Source organism: Papaver somniferum, chromosome 7, assembly GCF_003573695.1.
Source record: "Papaver somniferum cultivar HN1 chromosome 7, ASM357369v1, whole genome shotgun sequence".
Taxonomy (NCBI): Eukaryota; Viridiplantae; Streptophyta; class Magnoliopsida; order Ranunculales; family Papaveraceae; genus Papaver; species Papaver somniferum.
The window spans coordinates 124,369,728-124,388,863 of record NC_039364.1 but is presented as its reverse complement, the minus strand read 5'-3'; the positions used below and the strand labels follow the sequence as shown (position 1 = coordinate 124,388,863).

General features: G+C 36.1%; 1 protein-coding gene across 2 annotated transcripts; it reads right to left on the bottom strand.

Moving 5' to 3' along the window:
- Positions 1-11,453: 11,453 nt before the first annotated feature.
- Positions 11,454-16,245, bottom strand: LOC113298341 (probable potassium transporter 17). 2 transcript variants are annotated; one of them, XM_026547058.1, is made up of 8 exons: positions 15,978-16,245; positions 15,367-15,592; positions 14,486-14,728; positions 14,338-14,388; positions 13,804-14,064; positions 13,278-13,330; positions 12,807-13,176; positions 11,454-12,641 (listed from the first exon to the last, which is right to left on the bottom strand). In XM_026547058.1, exons 1-8 carry the CDS (start codon positions 16,104-16,106, stop codon positions 11,788-11,790), a joined length of 2,187 nt encoding a protein of 728 aa, XP_026402843.1. In that variant the 5' UTR covers positions 16,107-16,245; the 3' UTR covers positions 11,454-11,787. The 2 variants fall into 2 exon arrangements, with proteins under 2 accessions (XP_026402843.1, XP_026402844.1); XM_026547059.1 differs by lacking the exon at positions 15,978-16,245 and adding an exon at positions 15,815-15,954.
- Positions 16,246-19,136: the final 2,891 nt, after the last annotated feature.

Genomic DNA, 19,136 nt, shown 5'->3' with positions numbered 1-19,136 from the left:
TATGATACTCGTCCTACTTTAGATCTTTGCTTTCTTTATAAGTGGGGTAAGGTAATCAATTATTGTCAACGAAATTCAAACTATCCCACCAATTTGACTTTTCTGTTCACTAATTATATTTCTTCTTTTCTTCCAACATTTTTCACAAAAAGTTACCAGCAGGATCAAATTTCGCACCTGTTATTGTCTAAGCTTGTCTATGGTCCATGACGTTGTACCCAAGATCTTATTTGATAACTAACGCATCATATAAATCATACGTAATTTATATTTAAAATGATTTTAAATTGTAAAATTACATTGCATTTGTTACGATACAATATTAAATTTAACTATGAAATTAAAATTTGTATATATGATGGGGTCACTAGGGAAAAAAGATTTCTCTCACTTGGTCGGAGCAGGTAAGGGTTCTTGCTTTGGCCTTTTCGTAAGATTTGATTTTGATTTTTTTGCCTTGGAATGGTTAAAGATTTTTTAAACTCTCTCCCTCATGAATCATTTCGGTAGTGTCCTTTAGAGAGAGTGGGGGCTGGTTCCAAATCTGTGTTTTGATGTCCGCGTGATAGTTATTAGGCCCACCTCTGCTTCCCACTAGTCCAGCATGCTGATTCGGTGTAATTTTGTGATTCATAATTCATTCAAAGGGACCAAGGAAAAGGTTTTATTGACCAAAGTTGGCAGAACATGTCCATAGACGTCTTTTCAAGAGAAGTTGTTCATTACATCTTGATAATCTTCTTCCCCGAGAGAGAACACAGGGGGGTCAAATTTCCACAATGCATCGTCTGTTTAATTTACACAATTCATTTAAGGGAACGGTTTTATTGTCTAGGTTACAGTATGCACGCATTGCCGTTTTCCGAACCTGGAAACGTCCCTGGACAGCCCAGAACCATTGACAGTTAGATGGTGATAAGCAAGCTCAGCCCTAATAAGAAACATTATATTAGGAGGGAGAAAAATTGGAAAAATATTGTTAAGCTTATTGAAAGAATTCTTGAAGAACATATTTTATTGATTATTTTTTATCAAAGAAAACAGTTAAAACAGACTGTCTTTTTATACAAAGATAAAAGCAGAAAAAACAGGGAACATACAGGTTCCGTGAAGACGGTCTGTAATGACCAGACAGATACATGTGTGAACAACACACTAACAATTACTTATTCTCACAGTCCCCCTCAAGCTTATACTGTTGAAAACATAAAAGCTTGATAACAAGAGAAAGAAACACAGGATGAGTAAGTCCCTTTGTGAAAACATCAGCCACTTGTTCTGCAGAAGTAATTTAAGCAATCTTGAGCAAACCAGAACTAACTAACTCCCTTATAAAGTGATAATCTACCTCCACATGCTTTGTTCTGGTATGAAACACAGGATTGCAAGCTAAGCTATTAGCTGATGTGTTGTCACAATAGAGCATACAAGGATAATGAATAGCAGTACCAAGTTCATGAAGCAAGAAAGAGATCCAAACAACTTCAGCAGCAGCAGTAACAACCATTGATTTGTATTCTGCTTCAGCTGATGATCTAGAGATTGTAGGTTGTTTCTTGGAAGACCAAGAAATAATAGAAAAACCCAAAAATGTACAAAACCCTGAAGTGGGCTCCTGGTATCAGGGCACCCTGCCCAATCTGAATCAGCATAGGCAGTAATGGAAGAAATATCACCTGCAACAAGAGTAATTACTGAACCTATAATACCCTCTAAGTATCTGAATATCCTCTTAGCAAGCAATAGATGTTCAAATGTAGGTGAATGCATAAATTGGGATACATATGTAACTGCAAAGCAAATGTTTGGTCTTGTCATAGTCAGATACTAAAATCCTCCCACCATACTTCTATAACCAGTTATATCAGTCAGAAGAACTCCAGTACATAATGAAAGTCTTGGACCATGAAGCACTGGAGTTTTAGCTGGTTTACAATGAAGCAGATCAAATTTCTGAAGCATATCAATAGTATATTTCTTCTGAGTTAGAAGTAATTTCTTTGAATCATCCATAAAGGTAGCTTCAATGCCTAAGAAGTAGTGGAGAGTACCCAAATCCTTCATTGGATATACCTTCTAAAGAAACTCAATGATTGTAGAACTCAGCTGACTTGAAGAAGCAACCAAGATAATATCATCCACATAAAGTAATGGTACTTCCATAGAGTCACCATGCTGATATACAAACATGGAGTGATCACAAGATGATCTAAAAAATCCAAATTCAAACAAAGTCCCACAAAAACTCTCAAACCAAGCCATTGGTGCTTGTTTAAGTCCATATAAACTTCTATTCAATTTGCACACATAATCTGGATTTGTAGGATCAATGAAGCCTTTAGGCTATTCCATATACGCATTTTCAGTGAGAAATCCATGCAGAAAAGCATTACTCACATCTAATTGTCTAACAGTCCAACCTCTAGACAAAGCAATAGTTAAAACAATTCTTATTGTTGGTGCTTTTACCACATGACTAAATCTCTCAAAGTAGTCAATTCCATCTTTCTGATTGTATCCTTTTGCTACCAACCTAGCTTTGAATCTATCCACAGTACCATCAGGTTTCAACTTTATCTTATAAACCAATTTACATCCAAGACATTGTAAGTAGGATCTGGTTTTACTAAAGTCCAAGTACCAGCTTCTTGTAAAGCAGTATGTTCGTTTTTCATTGCTTGCACAAAGTCTGGATTTTTAGCTGCAGTTTTATATGTCTTAGGTACTGTAACAGAGGCTACATAAGCAGTAAAGGCTGAATGTATAGGATACCTGGCAGTAGAGTAAGACACAAAATCATGATCCAATGGCTTGGGCTTGAACACTCCAGTTTTTGACCTTGTAGTTATTGGTTGTAGCATATCAGGACAGATAGAAGTAGAAGCAGTTGTAGAAGTATTCTCAAACACACTGACTGATCTTGAGAAATATCATCAGAAGTATAGTAGAAACAGATGAATCTGAAGAAGAACCAATGTCTTGTAGAAACTCATGTGTTGTAAAAGAAGTACTTGAATTTGTCTCGAAAGAAAAAATATGTTCATTAAAATTCACATGAACCCAGATATAAGTCTTGTTGGTAGATAAATCATAACACTTATAACCTTTGTGAAGTGGACTATATCTCAGAAAAACACATTGAGTAGACTTGGGCCTCAACTTGTCTTTTCTATAAGGTTCTAAATTTGGAAAACAACAGCAACCAAACACTCTTAGAAAGGAATAATCTGGGAATGAGTTAAACAACACTTCATAAGGTGATTTAAAATGTAGAAACTTTGTGGGAAGCCTATTAATAATATAAGTGGCAGTAAAAAATGAATCATACCAGAAAGACTTAGGTAGATTTGCTTGAAAAGCCATTGTATTACCCATCTCTGTGATATGCATGTGTTTACGTTCAGCTAACCCATTTTGTTGATCAAGGCGTGGACAAGATACTCTGTATATAATGTCATTATCATCTAAAAAAGACTTGAACTGACCTTTCACTAGTTCAAGAGCATTGTCACACTGAAATAACTTGATAGAAGTATTCAAAATATTCTCTGAGCTATTCTTGAAATATTGGAAACAAGAAAGACTTTCTGATCTACTCTTCATAGGATATATCCAATGATACCTAGAATAGTCATCAATGAATATAATATAGTACTTGAAGCCAAGAGTACTAGTAACTGGTGTTGGTCCCCATATATCTGAATGAACTAAATACAATGGTGAAGTAGTAACCCTCTTGGAAAAAGTAAAAGGTAGCTTATGATCATTCTTCCCCATCTGAAAAGCTTCACGTAAACAAGAAGAAGTAGTAGCTCCTAACTGGATAGAAGAAGTAGAAGCAATCTTGTCTAGAACCAAATCAGAAGTAACCTAATCTTTTATGCCACAGAGTTTTATCACCAATCTTAGTAGAAGCAGCAAAAGCAAAAGAAGTCAATCCTCTCATTGGATACAAATCATCTTCTATTTGTCCCTCGGCAAGTACTTTCTTAGTGTGTGCACATTTAATTTCATATCCCCACTCAAAGAACTCAACAGAGACCTTATTATCCTTTGTAAACTTAGCAATGGACAACAAATTTTGCTTGATAGTGGGAACGTAGAGTACATCATCTAAATGAAATTGACTAGTATTTATATCAAGAATAACATTGCCAGTCTTCTCAATGGGTAACATAGTACCATCTCCAACCATCACCTTATTAGAACCATCATAGGTTTGAGAATCAACTAGCAATTGTTTATCTTTAGTCATATGACTAGTTGCAGCAGAATCAGGTAACCAAACAGATGCAATATTCATATCAGAAGTAGAAGTCACTGAATATGCTTGAATAGCTGCAAAGGCTTGTTGTAGTGAATTAGAAGCACCACCACTGGTTGAAGGGTCTGAATTATTAGATGTACTTGGGTTACCAGAATTTTTGTTTGGTATATACGGAAGTGACACCTATTTGCAGTATGACCTAGTTTCTTACAAATATGACAAACAACCTGACTAAAATCAGTAGGTTGTGACTTATTCTTAGTTTGAGAATTGGATTTGGAAGTAGATGGGTGTGATGTGTGCTTGGTGTAAAAAGCTGAATTGTGTTCTAAAACAGATGCTTGTTCAATTTCATCATACTTAAGCCACTGCTCATGATGGAGCAATCTAGAGATAACATCACTTAAAGAAAATTAGGTTTCTCTATTCTTAGCAGAGATAACAAACTGTCGATAATATTTTCCTAGACCCATGAGTGCATACATGACAATATCAGATTCATCAAAGTAGGAAGTGATGGATTTGTTACCTCTTCTGATGGAATGAAGCTGACTTCTAAGAAGTGATTTCTTAGCAGAAAATTGTTGAATGAACTTTCTTTCCAAGTATACCCAAATTTCTCTTGTTGTAGTAAAATCAATAACACATCTGGAGATAGAATCATCAAACGTACCATTAAGGCAAGACGTTACAAATCTATTCATCTTGCGCCAATGAACAAACAAAGGATTTGGTACTTGTTCACCTTCTATCTCAACAGATGTCATTGGACAAACAGAAGAACCATCAATAAACTCCTCAAGATTTGTGGCAATCAAAATAGACTCAAACTGATTTTTCCAAATCAGATAATTCGAACCATCTTCTTTAAGTTTTACTGAAACAAAGTTAGTAATATTCTGAAATGGTAGAGTTGAAGTTGTAGACATTACAAATCAATATCTGAAGAAATAATAGATGAAATAAACCAATATGTATAGGAGATACAAATTTCTGATGAATTGAAAGCAGTAGATGAAATTTTAGATTTCAAGATATAAAGAAGAGATGAAGAAATCAAGAAATCAAAGAATATGAACAGTAATCGTAGTAATTTTGAGTGATCTGACAAATGTATTGTAGAAATTTTAAGAAGTAGTAACTGCAGCGGAAATTTGAAGTGATTTTAAGCAATTGTAGGATCGAAAAAAAAGAGATAGAAGAATCAAGATCTTATTTGAAAAACTGATACCATGAAAGATTTCTTGGAGAACATATTTTATTGATTATTTTTGATCAAAGAAAACAGTTAAAACAGACTGTCTTTTTATACAAAGATAAAAGCAGAAAAAATAGGAAACATATAGGTTCTGTTAAGACAGCCTGTAATGACCAGACAAACACATGTGTGAACAAGACACTTACAATTACTCATTCTCACACTCATAATTTACGAGCAGAGGTTGCTGCATTTATCGCGAAAATCCCAGAGAAATTATGTGCCGTTAATATAGAAGTCTATTATAGGAGCTCCAAACATTTGTTTTTGAGGGCTTATAAAATGACAAAAGCGGGTCATCAAATAACAATTAAAAAAATCTCTTATCCTATTAATTTTGCTAATAGCTGGAATGCCATCAATCAATTAGTACTAACGAAACTAAGATTAGTGGTCGGATTAGGCTAAAATTTGATTTATAATTAGTATTTGAAAAACTTTTGATTTTCTTTTTCCGGAATAGTGAACTTACGGTTGGGTTTCCTAACCGTAAATAAAATATACGGTTGAGAGTTCATATTATCTTAACCGTAAATAAATCCAGGGTAACTTCAGTTGGGAAAATTTGAAAAAAAAATTGAAAATTGAAAATACGGTTGGGTTTCCTAACTGTAAAAACCATAAATACGGTTAGGAGTTTATATTTCGCAACCGTAGACAAATCCAGGAAAAAAATCGAAAAAATTAATTAATTAAAATATTGTTGGATTTTCTAACCGCAAACTGTAAATAATGTTGGGTTTTCTAACCGTAAATCATAAATATGATTAGGAAATATTGGTTTCCCAATCGTATTAGGTTCTGACAAATTTTAAAACCCTGGTTTAATCAAATCTAACTTATCCATGCAATCAAAAGCAAAAAAAGAAAAAAAATGTGGGTTTTTCAATTCTGACCCAATTTTAATCATTATTGGCTAACATAATCGTCGTTGAAAAAGAAAAATAGAAAAAAAAAAAAAAAAAAGGAAGAAGAGGCGATGAAGAAGAAGAGCGGAGAACAATAGAGGAGGAAGAAGAAAAAGAAAGACGTTTTTTTTTGTTTGTTTAGGGTTTAGTTTTTGTTTTAATTAGACTTAAATTAGATAATTAAATTAATTGTTAAAGGGTACTTTTGTATCTTTGTTATAGAATAGGTCCCATCTTATCCATATTTTAGAACATTTGAAACTATAGGAGCCCTCAAAACTAAATCCTTGGAGCCCCTGTAATAAACTTCATTTATAAGAAATTATTAACTTTCAATCATTGGATCTGGTCATGTGTATTCACAAATTACACACTAGGAGAGAACCAGCTAATAATGAGAATATAATTCTTGTTCACGTATCTTGAGTTTGATCAAGGGGAAATTAGTGAACCAAGCTGACAGATATACTCAGATTCATGCAGTTATTGGTTCGATGTCTCAGTACCAAATGGGTTGTATGTATGCTCCGGATAAATCAATAAATAAAATGGAGGTTTTACAAAGAAATTATTTGTGGAACAAAACAAACTCAAAAGGTGGCCATATAGTTGGATGGAAGGATGTGAATCTACCAAAAAGAATGGGGTTTTAGGATTTCAGAATCTGAGATTTTTCAATGAAGCTCTGTTGGCAAAGTTGGCTTGGCGAATGATTCATGAGAGAGATGCAAAATGGGTTCAACTGCTATAAGCTAGATACTTCAAGAATGGGGATCCTTTATATGGTGAGATTAAACATAAAGGTACAGGGATCTGGAATGGGATTCAAAGAGGCTTGCAATGGATGAAACGTTTTCATGTCTGGGAAGTTGGTGATGGTTCTAATATCAATATATGGCAGACTAATTGGTTCAGTGAAGGGAGTCCTCATAACTTTCAATTCCATGTCTATAGTAACAAGCTTTATTCTCAGCAAGTCTCTGAATTTATAGATCATGAGAACAAATAAGCTACAACAATTTTATTCTAATGAGCAGATTACTAAGATTGAGAATATTAGAATTCCTCAACAGCCAGCAAAGGATAAACTGAGATGGTCTTTGACTGGGAATGGTCAGCTTACAGTTAACTCTATGTATCAGGCTATTGTTTTGCAAAATTCTAAAAGAAATATCTCTGAACAACAAAAGAAGATGTGGCGTATGATATGGCATATTGAGGTTCTATTCAAGTGCCAACTGTTTATATGGTAGATTTCCAAAGATATCTTACCAGTGGCTGCTTGACTTCAGATAAGTGCTTGTTTAAAACCATTCTAAGTATGTGAAGTGCGATCTAAGTTTGGAAACTACAGAACATTTGATGTTTCAATGCTCATACTCAAGATGTATGGTATGGGATTTCTAACACTATTCTTCAAGAAGCACAGAAATACAACACAATACAAGATTGGGTAATTTGATTTCAGTTGCAAGGAAGAATATGATCAATTTGGATGTGATAGTAATGTGGTGTATATGGAAGAACAAATGTTTGCAGGTCTTTGAAGGGAAACATAAATCTCCTAAGGTTGTGATTCAGCAGATATATAAGTTTTGTCATGATTACAAGATTTGCATTTACTCATGCATATCATAGCATTACATTTAAGCATCCTTTAGTATCACCCATTTGCACTAAGCATTATTGGCACCTTCCTTCATTGAATTGGTTAAAAATTAAAGTTGATGCTTCTAACAATCCTAATTATAATAATGCTGGTGCTTCTTTTGTGGTTCGCAATCACTCAGGAGAGTTTCTGGAAGCCATGGTCTGGACAATAAGAGCAAGAGATGTGGAATAAGCGGAGGCTCTAGCTCTGCGTATGGATGTTCAATGGGTTATGCAGAAGAAGTTCAGTAAAGTAGTCCTAGAGGGGGATAATAAAACAATAGTGGAAGCCTTAAACAAGAATCTACTGGATGATGTCAGGTGGGAGGATCACAATATTCTGCTTGAACGTTTAAATCTAATTAAGAGACTGAATAAGTTTGAAAATATGTTTAATCCTAGAGATTGTAATAGGGTAACTGATGCACTAGCTAAGTTTGCAAGAATAAATAAATGTCATCAGTAGTTTTTAGAGCCTCCTAAGGTTATCATTCCTTTTCAGTTCAAAGATAAGTATGAAATGGTTGTTAATCAAGAAGAGGAATAAAATGTTGGTAGTTATGCTCATAATAGAATGTAAAATATGAGTTTACTTGAGTTCGCTTAGTGTTGGCTTATTGTGAATTCTAGTTTCTATGTCAGTCAGATTCCAAGTGAAATCTTAGTGTGTTCGTGGTGTTTACTTGAGTTGTATTGTGAGTTTTTATTTTTCATCAAAAAAAAGGAGTTTGATCAAGGATAGTACCAGCTAGGAAAATACTCTGGAACTGAATTTTCTTCTATAAATTAATATAAAAACATTGCGGATTTAATGCACCAACTTTAAGAAAAAACGAAAAAATTAGTTTTAAATTTATAGTATTTTCTTTAATAGTTTAATTATCTACAAAATAAAATATTGAAACCAATATGACTAAATTTAGCATCATACAGCCTTTGATTCACGAAAAGTAATATTCTCACTTTTCGTTTTTGCCTAAAAATAGCCCATATCGAAACAATGAAAGTAAAAAAAAACTTTGAGGCATAAAAAAGGATATATTAAATTAAACTAAGACTACACGAGGGTATGTTACCCCGTACACTCCTCAAACAACCATCTTTCATGTCCTACAAGAATCGCCTCAATCTTGACTATCACGTCGATTTGTTATCTTTTTTGGATATTGTGGCTAGTTAAGAGTGACCTAATATACAGCAGAAAGTAGATAACTTCAAAGGAAATTTTAGCTAGGGCTTACAACAGCAACACGAATGCTCCTAGGATGTGGAAGCCTTGATTCAATATCTTATAACTAGTTAGTAGGAACCAAAACAATTGCGACAATCTCAGTCGGCTGGTCCACCCCTATCATAGATTGGATAAAGAACAACATTGATGGCTGCAAAAGGAAACCAGATATGGAGGGTGTTGGATTCATCTGCAGGGACTTTGAGGCAAAAAACTGTGATGACAACGGCGCAACCACTAGGTATCACGACTACTTTAATAGCTGAAACTTAGGCCTTGCTGCTAACATCTAGAACCGCTACAGAAAGGCAATGGTCAAAAGTTCTTTTTGAAACAAATTCTGAAAATCTTCTTCGTTTCATGACCTCTCCTGTTACACCGCCCTAGTATATATATCTCTTATATGATCAGAGGCGGAACTAGGTTATGACTTACCCAAGCTCAAGCCACCCCTAAATCCCCCCAAAAAAATTTATTGCCCTTTTTCAGTTGGGTTGACACAGCAAGCCTAAACTATAAGCTTAAGCCAGGGTGAAAACTGGTCAAGCTAGGACTGATAGCCAAGTCTAGTTCCGCTACTGGATATGATCGATGAAATAAAGAGGAGAACGCGACAAACACCGCATTCTGCTACCCAACACAACTATAGGGAAGGAAATCATGTGGCAGATGAAAGTCAAACTGAAATCTATCGACAAAAATATGGGGCTAGACAATCCCAAATATTATTAATCATATTATTTTTCATGACTTTACAGGGTATTAAACGCATAACTGTAATCTAGTTTTAGTTCTTTGATAAATGCATGCTTAAAATAAACAAGAAAAATAAAAAAAAAACTCGTAGAGCCATTTATTACTATTTGGGTTAAGAAATTGGTTGTTACATGATCCCAGATTTTTGCCGAGAAGATTCCTTATTGATTGTCGCTTCCTGCATAATTGGCTAACCCACTTGTTGCTTGATTGGTTTCCCTGTATTTATAGTGGAGAGTGCATTGTGGGATTGCACGAAGTAAAAGGTTAATTTCTATGATCATACTTGCCGGTTACCAAGGTGGTTTGGTGCTCATCATGATGAAATGCACGAGAGTCGTTGAGTCTATTTCAAAACAAACCTTGGGTCATTGTCTCTCTATCGACGATCTCGTTGCCCAAAGCATTGCTTAAGTTTCTGATATAAAAGATGTTGTGATACCGAGAGGTTGTGCTATTGAGATGATTGTTGATGTCGTTAAATCTCTGCATATAAATCCCTCTCTAACAGGTTCGGGTGTCTTCTAGCTGCCATGTCCATGTTTATTTTAATCCAATCTGTGTTGGGACCAAGGAGGAAATCAAACCATAAAAATTATGGCTGAAGCACGAATCGGGCGGTTGTTGTTTACTGTTGGTTGCATGTCAGGAAGATGCGGAGGTAGGACACTGTTTTCCCAACTGAATTCTTGTGTGGCCGGGGGATAATTTACGAACTATTGAGCTATTTAACAATAAACGAGTTCATTTTCTAGCTAACCATTGAGACATAAAACAACAACAATAGCATGTGGTTATGTCAGAGGGGTTCTTAAGTCGTAAGAGTTGAGGGATTGTAGTCGAATGGGTGATTTGGATAGGTTGTCTATTGTTGGTGGACCCTCGGACATAAAAAGAAGAATGTGTTCGGTGGATTCAAACTTCAAAGTCTAAGGCCGATTGTGGTGGAGACGAAGAATGGGACGATTGAGACAGAAAATCGTGGTTTAAAGTCTCGTTCGTTCTCTCTGCTCGAAAACAGGGATCGATGTAGGGGATTTAGGCAATAAATATGCGAGGATCCAATCCACATTTATTAACTAATAAAATATATTATTAAAGGATCTTGGACCCACTTAAATCTTATAAAATTTTATAAAATAAATATAATATATTTGAGCGACTCGGCAAGTCTTCTTTCCCTCCCTCACCGCCATACTCAGACCTTCCTCCTTGCTGATGTGGCAACACTTTTAAACTCACCGCATCCCATGTCCACTAAACTCAGCCTAAGTGGTACCCCGGACATAAATATAATAAGTTAAAAATTTACTGTAGTTATTAATTGCCAAGTTGAGGCTGGATTTTATAATCCAATGAGGTTATCAACTTGTGGCAAATTAATTTACCGAAATTTTTGCTATAATCACATTTAAAACCCAAAAATTGACCTTCCAATTCCCCAGAATACAGTTCTTGGTGAATCAGTGGTGGGCTGTGGGCTGTGAACATCCATAAGTACATATTGCAAACCAGCCATACCCTTGTCACACATCAAACTTTACATTACAAGTTTACAACTAAAATCTACATCTTCATTTGATTACCCATCTGCTGTAGAAGGGTTGCATCAGCAACACAAGATAATAAATTCATATGGCTTTAGCATTTTACGCCTCTGTTCATCATTCAGAAACACGAGGTCTTAGTTTGCAACCTGATAATAAGAAGTTTTCTTTCATGCCTCATAAAACATTCCAACCTCCATTCGCTGTGTAAGAGGTATTCCCAAAGCCGGCAATGCAGACCTACAATTACTGTGTAAAACTTCGTAAAACGCAAGAATAAGCTTATCGAACCAGTTAACATTTTTCCCTATATGAAACCTAGTCTTTCCTCGAACATGAACAACTCCCGCTGATAGTGCCCGTTCCAACTCAAGCAACTCTTCTTCAGCTTGAATGCTCGTCGAAGTTAAAGTCCCTGAGCAGTTTTGTATATGTAACCTTATATTGCCAGTCACTTGACTGACAAAATCATTTCCTTCGAGATTGAGGGAGTCCGCATAACCATACTGGATAAGGCAGCCATAAACACCTTTAGGACCCAATTTTTTTACTACAATCCGTTCATGTTGAGGTACTTTAGGTATCAACTTGTAACGAAGAGTGGTGAAAATAGTAACCTTATGTAATGACCTCATATTCTTGATGTAATGACCTAACACCGGTGTCAATCCATCTTGAATGTTGCTATAGAAGAAACAGAGGCCTTGAACTCTCTGGAATTCAGGATTAGATAAGAGAATTGCAAGGTTCTCCAATGTTATTTTATAAGTCATTTCATATTCTAACTTCTTCTGTCTTCCATAAAACCAACCAAACATAATGAAGGCAAGAACTAGAGAAATGGCAAACGGAACCCATCCACCTTCCATGATTTTAGTGATGACAGCACTTACATATACTCCTTCCATAACGAAAAATGTTACAAAGTAAAGAGCTACTAGAATGAGCGGGGTTCTCCATATCATGATCATGACTAGTGTCAATAATACAGTTGTGATGAGCATAACTAGACTAACCACAACGCCTGTAAATAAAATCACTGATTAGTATTTCTGAAATAGATCAAAGCAGATCTATTTGTTGGGGAAAATTGCACCCTTCATGCCTAGAGATAATGTATAGCTATCACTATCCAATAAGCAAGTTAAAAAAACAAATAGAAATCTGCTGGGTGGATATCATAACTTACCAAACGCATTTCCGATGTCTTTCCCGTCTCCAAAAATAAGCACGACAGAGACACATAAAACCATGAGGATGTAGTTAATCTCTGGAGAGTACACTTCACCCTCTTTGTTAGGCGAGGTGTGTACAACTTTAACCCTTGGGAAGTAATCAAGAACCACCGATTGCTTGATAATAGAAAATGTTGCAGATATTAATGATTGGCTAGCAACAGTTGCTGCCAAAGTGGCTATTACGAGCATTGGCCAGTAAACTTTAGTGGGTATAAATTTGTAAAACCCATCATCATGATCATTTGGGTGCCTGATCAGGTATGCCGTCTGGCCGGCATATGTCAGCACCAGAGAAGGATATATTGTGCATAGAAATGCAATCTGTGACAAGGAAAGATGTTACAGTACTGTTGATAGGAAAAGGTGTTACGATACTGTGCATAGAAATTGAATCTTTTAAATAGTAGCAGCAGAATTTTTACTTGAATTGAACTCCTAGAGAAATGACCAAGATCAGCGAACAGTGCTTCAGTACCTGAAATATGACTGTGTTAAAACTTTCTATACTTATGACTCCACATAAACTTGTGTAAATACAAGTGCCACTTGCTTTTCCACCACAACTACACCTTTTGGCCCCAACATGGGTTCAAGGGTAAAAACAATTCCGGACATTCTCCTCACCGTATATTATTTCTGAAGATAAATCAGAGAGTTCAGAATCTTTTCTGCGCACCAAGATGCACATAAAATACTCTGCTTTTGAAATCCTTCCAGATAATTATCTTTATATAAATGCAGATTGTCCTGAATTTTTATCCACAGTATGAACCTTTACTTTTTCTTTCAAAATGCAAGGGTTGTGGTACATTGGTTTTCGCAAATTGACGCTTGAAGTAGTTGGGGATGAATGGATTCGAGTTTAAAGTTTAAGCGAATCAACTGGAAATATTAAAGATAAATATTCTGCTTTCGGAATCCTTGAAGATAATCAAATGGAATACGCACCTGTGATGCAGAGAACGGTTCCTCCAAGTAACAACCAGCCATCCTTTCCATTATTGTGGAAGAAACGCAAGATATAATGCGGTGATAAAGCCTTAAAAATCCCTGGGTAATAATGTACAATGCTATATATTCCAACCATTGGAGTGGTCAAAGTCCAGGTACCCATGATAGGAGAGAATATGAAACTCACTCTTGAAGTGCCAAACTTTTGCACCAGGAACAACACAATTAGTATTACCGCAGAGAGAGCTTCAACATGAGCTGTAAAGTAAAAGATAGTTACATAAATGTAATTTTTTTTTATAGAGCTGTGAGTCTGAGACATAGATTCAATAATGTGGAAAGAAAGGCTGCTTCAGTATCTCATTAACGCTGTTGAAGCCCATCGGTCTTCTTGTGTTTTCCTAGTAACTTTTTAAGCATGTTTCCTTGTGTTCGAATATATTGCCAAACTAAATGTTTATTTGGGTTTTAATTCGTCAGGTAAAAAGGGGTTTTCTACTGTATAAAACATACAATAGTGGTATTACTTACTTTTAGTTACCGAAGGAAAAGGTGCTCTTAATCCATCCATTGCTGATAGCACTGATACACAAATATTAAAAGAAGACTGTGGGTCTTGAATTCAAAGTGTTATACTGGCAACCTGAATGAATGGAAAATGAGATGCTCAGTAGGAAACCTGAAATTGCCGGAGTAAGTATGCCATCACCAATCAGCATGCACATTCCCAACATTGCTATGAAAAGTAGTAATCTTCTTGCAACCAAACTTCCTTCAAAAAATATAGCTAGACGACTTTTCTTTGTGGTACCTCTGTAAGGGCTTGGGCTAGAATGGTGGTCTGAAATTGAATCTCTTTTGGAAGAAAGAATACTAATGTTTGCATGCCTACAGAGTAACGAATACAATGCGAAAGTCCCACCTGCAATTTAGCATAAGAGTTATTAGATGAAATTTATCTCCATACTTGCTTTTCTTTTTTGTTTCATTGGGGCTGACAATAATAACTATTCATCTTTTTATGAAACTCTCATTCGCCAAGATCTACATAGAAATTTCAAAATCCAGTTCACCACATCTAAGGTGAGGTAAGATGGTCAGTAATATCTGTTCTTGCAACTGCCCAGCAATAATTAGTCTCGCTAATCTCTAAATGTTGATTACTTGATCTTGCTAATACAAAACTTCTAACTATTCCATTTTAATCTTTAAAAGGAAAAATAGAAACAAAACCGATCGACTACCACTTCCTTTAACAAACACGAATAAGAGAACTACAATTAATATAAAAGAAAACTCCCTCAAGATCAGTGTTTAAGGAGGTATATGAGTCCATATTGACTTTCATTGTTGTCTTGTGTCTATTCCTATTATAACCTTGTCGGGGACATCAGTAAATACATCACTACTTTTCTTTCTAACTGCTTAAGCATCTAAGGTTAGTGCTAGATAACACCTTAATATTCATGATAAGTTTCTAATAACTGCTTTAGTTATCAGTCGTTTTCAAATAACTTTGCATATCACTAGGCAAACGAAAGAATGATAAAATGTGATTACCTTCACCCTGGTCATCAGCTTTAAGAGCAATGCAAGCATACTTGACACAACCAATAAGGGTGAGAGTCCAAAACATGATGCTGTAAATCCCCAAATAATCATCTTCACTGGGAGACTTTAGGTTCATTGATGGGTATACATAAAGAGGGGAAGTAACAAGTCCTCCAAAAACAACACCCAATGTATTGTAAGCAAGAAATAAATTCTTCCACCAACTGGGTTTATCCTGAAACAACAAACAACAAATTATTTGTACTTCCAAATTGGAATTTTGACCATATGCTCCCCTTTACATTGAAAAATAATAAAAAGTACAAGATGAGGTAACAAAATCCTACTAATCACAATAACAAGGACATTGAAAAAAATTCATAATCAAAAAAGTAAATCTATACTTTGAAAAATAATTAAAAAAACTTAAAAAGCTACTAAGAGAAAAGAAAAAAACCTTTTGAGTTTAAGGTTATTATCACAAGAACTATTCATTATAAATGCCCATTTAAACTCCTTTAAAAATCAACCAAAGCCCAAATGAGAACAGATAACAAAACCCTGATAATGCAAAGCGGCAAAAAAAAAAAAACGAAGGATTTGGATTAAATAAACTTTACATTGACTTGTTCGGTTAACGAAGAAGAAGAAGTGAATCCATGATTATCATCTAATGAAGTTGACTCAATAACAATTTCAGAGAAATTAATCTGTGGGTTTGAGTTACTTGTAGAGAGATGGAGATCCATCTACTCTAATGTAATCTATCTAAAACGCAGTAGTTTGTATATTTTTCTCTGTCGAGTAAACACGAGAAAAACAGAAAACAAATAAATGCGAGAGATATGGAGAAACAGGTGTGTGACTCCGTAACTCGGTGATCTCTTATTTATCTCTGACACTTGGGGAAAAAATGCAACATGCGTTACATGCCAAAGAACGACTAGACTTTGGAAACAAACGCTGTGGGGACCATGGATCGGGATTTTGACTTTGGTAACAGACACCGTGGGAGACCCCGAAAATCTTTTTTCTTTGTACTATATAACTTCAAGTTGCACGGGCTAGTATCACATGTCTCTACCATAATCCGTGGTGATGGAACACATCCTTCCCAATTCAGTATTTTTCTCCTTCATTTTCTTTTTTGGTCGATCAAAATGCGTCATAATTAAACATCAAAAGTCATTAGAAACAAACGGAAAATCACTAACCAAAGCTAAATCACATAAACAAATGAGTTCAAAGCGTCGAGTCTACAAAAATTCATATTTTTGAGTATCTTGGTGCGCAATCAAACCTAAAAAGTCTTGTTTATGTTAGAAAAATTTATCTTCTCCACATTTTTTGGCCAATTTTTCTATAGAAAATTTACCTCTCCGTAAACATGTACAAATCAAATATGTTGGAATATATGTCACGTATGACATATCCACCCACCGAGGAGATCAAGGTGGGATATTCAGAAGACCAAATACCAAGTCAGTAGAAGATTTATTTTTACCTAGTCAAGTTTGTTATATAGGTTTAGGTTTACCGGTGTAGATGGTGAAATTTGGATAAGGGGTAAAAGTGTCGTTTCAAGGCCATAGTACAAAACTCAACTCTCACGGGAGAGATTCAGTCATTGGTCCTCAAGGCACCCATAGCCACGATTTCTGGTATACATCCTCGCGATACACTGCTGGTCGTGATGTCGTGACTCCTAGTGCACATCCTCGATGAGATATTGTTGGTCATGTAGGTTTTGTAGAGCGTAAAACGCCCCCGACTGACTTATGAACCAGAATAACTATACTTTCAGCATGTCTTCGCGAGACACAGCTGGTTGTGATGCCATAATTCCTGGTATACATCCTCGAAGAGATATACTGCTGGTCATGTAGGCTCTGTAGATGCGTAAAAACGTCCCCGGCGGACTTATGACCCAGAGCGGAGACATACATGTCTCCTGTAAGCACGACTCACCCTATTTGAGATCAATGACACTGGTCATGTATACTCTAGTGTCTGACTCGACTCATGAGGTTCCAAATAATTCCTAGGACATCCCCGCGAGATACACTGGTTATTCTGCCTCTAGGCCTTTTCGACAGACTCCTAGAACATCCTCTCGAGCTGCATTGGTCATGTCGTCCCCATTAGACCTACACAATTGACTCCTAGTACATCTCTACAAGATACGATGGTGAAAGACAAGTGACCCAATGTCTCGCAGGGACATTATTAGGCGTGCAAGCCTTCATTTCTCTCTCAAAACATGTCTCAGCTGATTTCGGAGAGACTTAATCGTGTGAGCCAAATCTCAGACGGCCTTAGTCGCGTCAGCAAAATCTCAGACGGCTTCAGCTGTGTCGGCCAAATCTCAGACAACCTCGGTATAGTCGTCCAAATCTCAGACAACCTCAGTCGCGTCAGCCAAACCTCAGATGGCCTTATCCGAGCGGAGCTAGCTCATCCGAAGACTCTTATACAAGCATAAAACGCATGCACAAGACGCACTTAGCGCTCAGGCCTCTTTCTCAGCGTCTTAAACATATTCATGGCTAGTAAAATTGGGCATGAACTGTAAACGTAGATAAGCTCCCTTGAGCTCCGCATGCTCAACAACGGGACTCCCCTTGTGCGGTCCAACAGAACTTCGTATGGTGCTTCACATATAGTGGTTCGAATGTAGGTCTTGAAATGTAGTTCTCTCCTTGATGACTATTCAGTCTCAGTCAATTGCTCCATTAGAACTTTGATAGTAAAACCCAGAGGGACAAAACCTTATTGCAGTTCTTCACATTTAGTGTTTCACCTTTTGTGTTTTACATGTAGTTCATCACATGTAGTGCGATCTTCAAAGACCACTGATTCTAAGTTAATTGCGTTGTTAAAACCTTGTCAGGAAAATACAGTTGGACAAAACCTGAGCTAAAGAAAAAGAGTAAAATATTGAGAAGACTTGGAGCAGAATTGGACTCGCATATGTTGCCTCATTAAAACCTTGACAAGGAAAACCCAGTGGGGCAAAAACTTGGCGAAGTAAAAAGAGTACAACGCGATAAGTCCACGTAAAGTTACTTCGTTGAAGTTCACTTCTATTGTTTCTTCACAACTCAGAAAAATCCCGTGAGAAAAAGAATAACCTTGGAAAATCATATTCCAGGTGTTTGTTGTTGTCTCATTAAAAACCTTGTCGAGTAACAACACTCTATGGGAAAAAGTAATCTCGGTGAGGAAAAAAGAGTTCAACACACCATTAGATGCTCCCCCTGATGCCATACGATTTCTTCAGTCTTATGCATTCATGGTGCTTGAACAATTTCTTTAGTCCTGCGCAATCAACAGAGTTTAGACAATTTTCTTAGTCATGTACTTTTCACATGTGGATTTAGTTTATAAGTCTGCCACATTTTCATCAGACTTTACTTTGCTGAATTAAAATGTCTTGAAGACATTGTTGTTGTTATTGACTGTATCATAACGCTTAACAGACTATCACACATCATTTCTTTGATTTAGATATTTTCAGTAATATCAATGCGGTCTTTAGCGTTCAACATATGCCCGATGTTGTGTAACGTTGTCTCGCCAAAAAGGTTATCGACTAACAAAAACCCTATAGGAAAAAATGATCTCGATCGAAGGGAAGTGTCTCCCTGATGTCGACATCATATCCTTAGATCATCTCTCTGATGTCGTTATCTCCCCATGTTTCCATTCAAGGAAGTGTCTAGACAATTCCTTTAGTCATGTGTTTTACGAAAGTGAATTTTGGTAATGTTAAATAAATA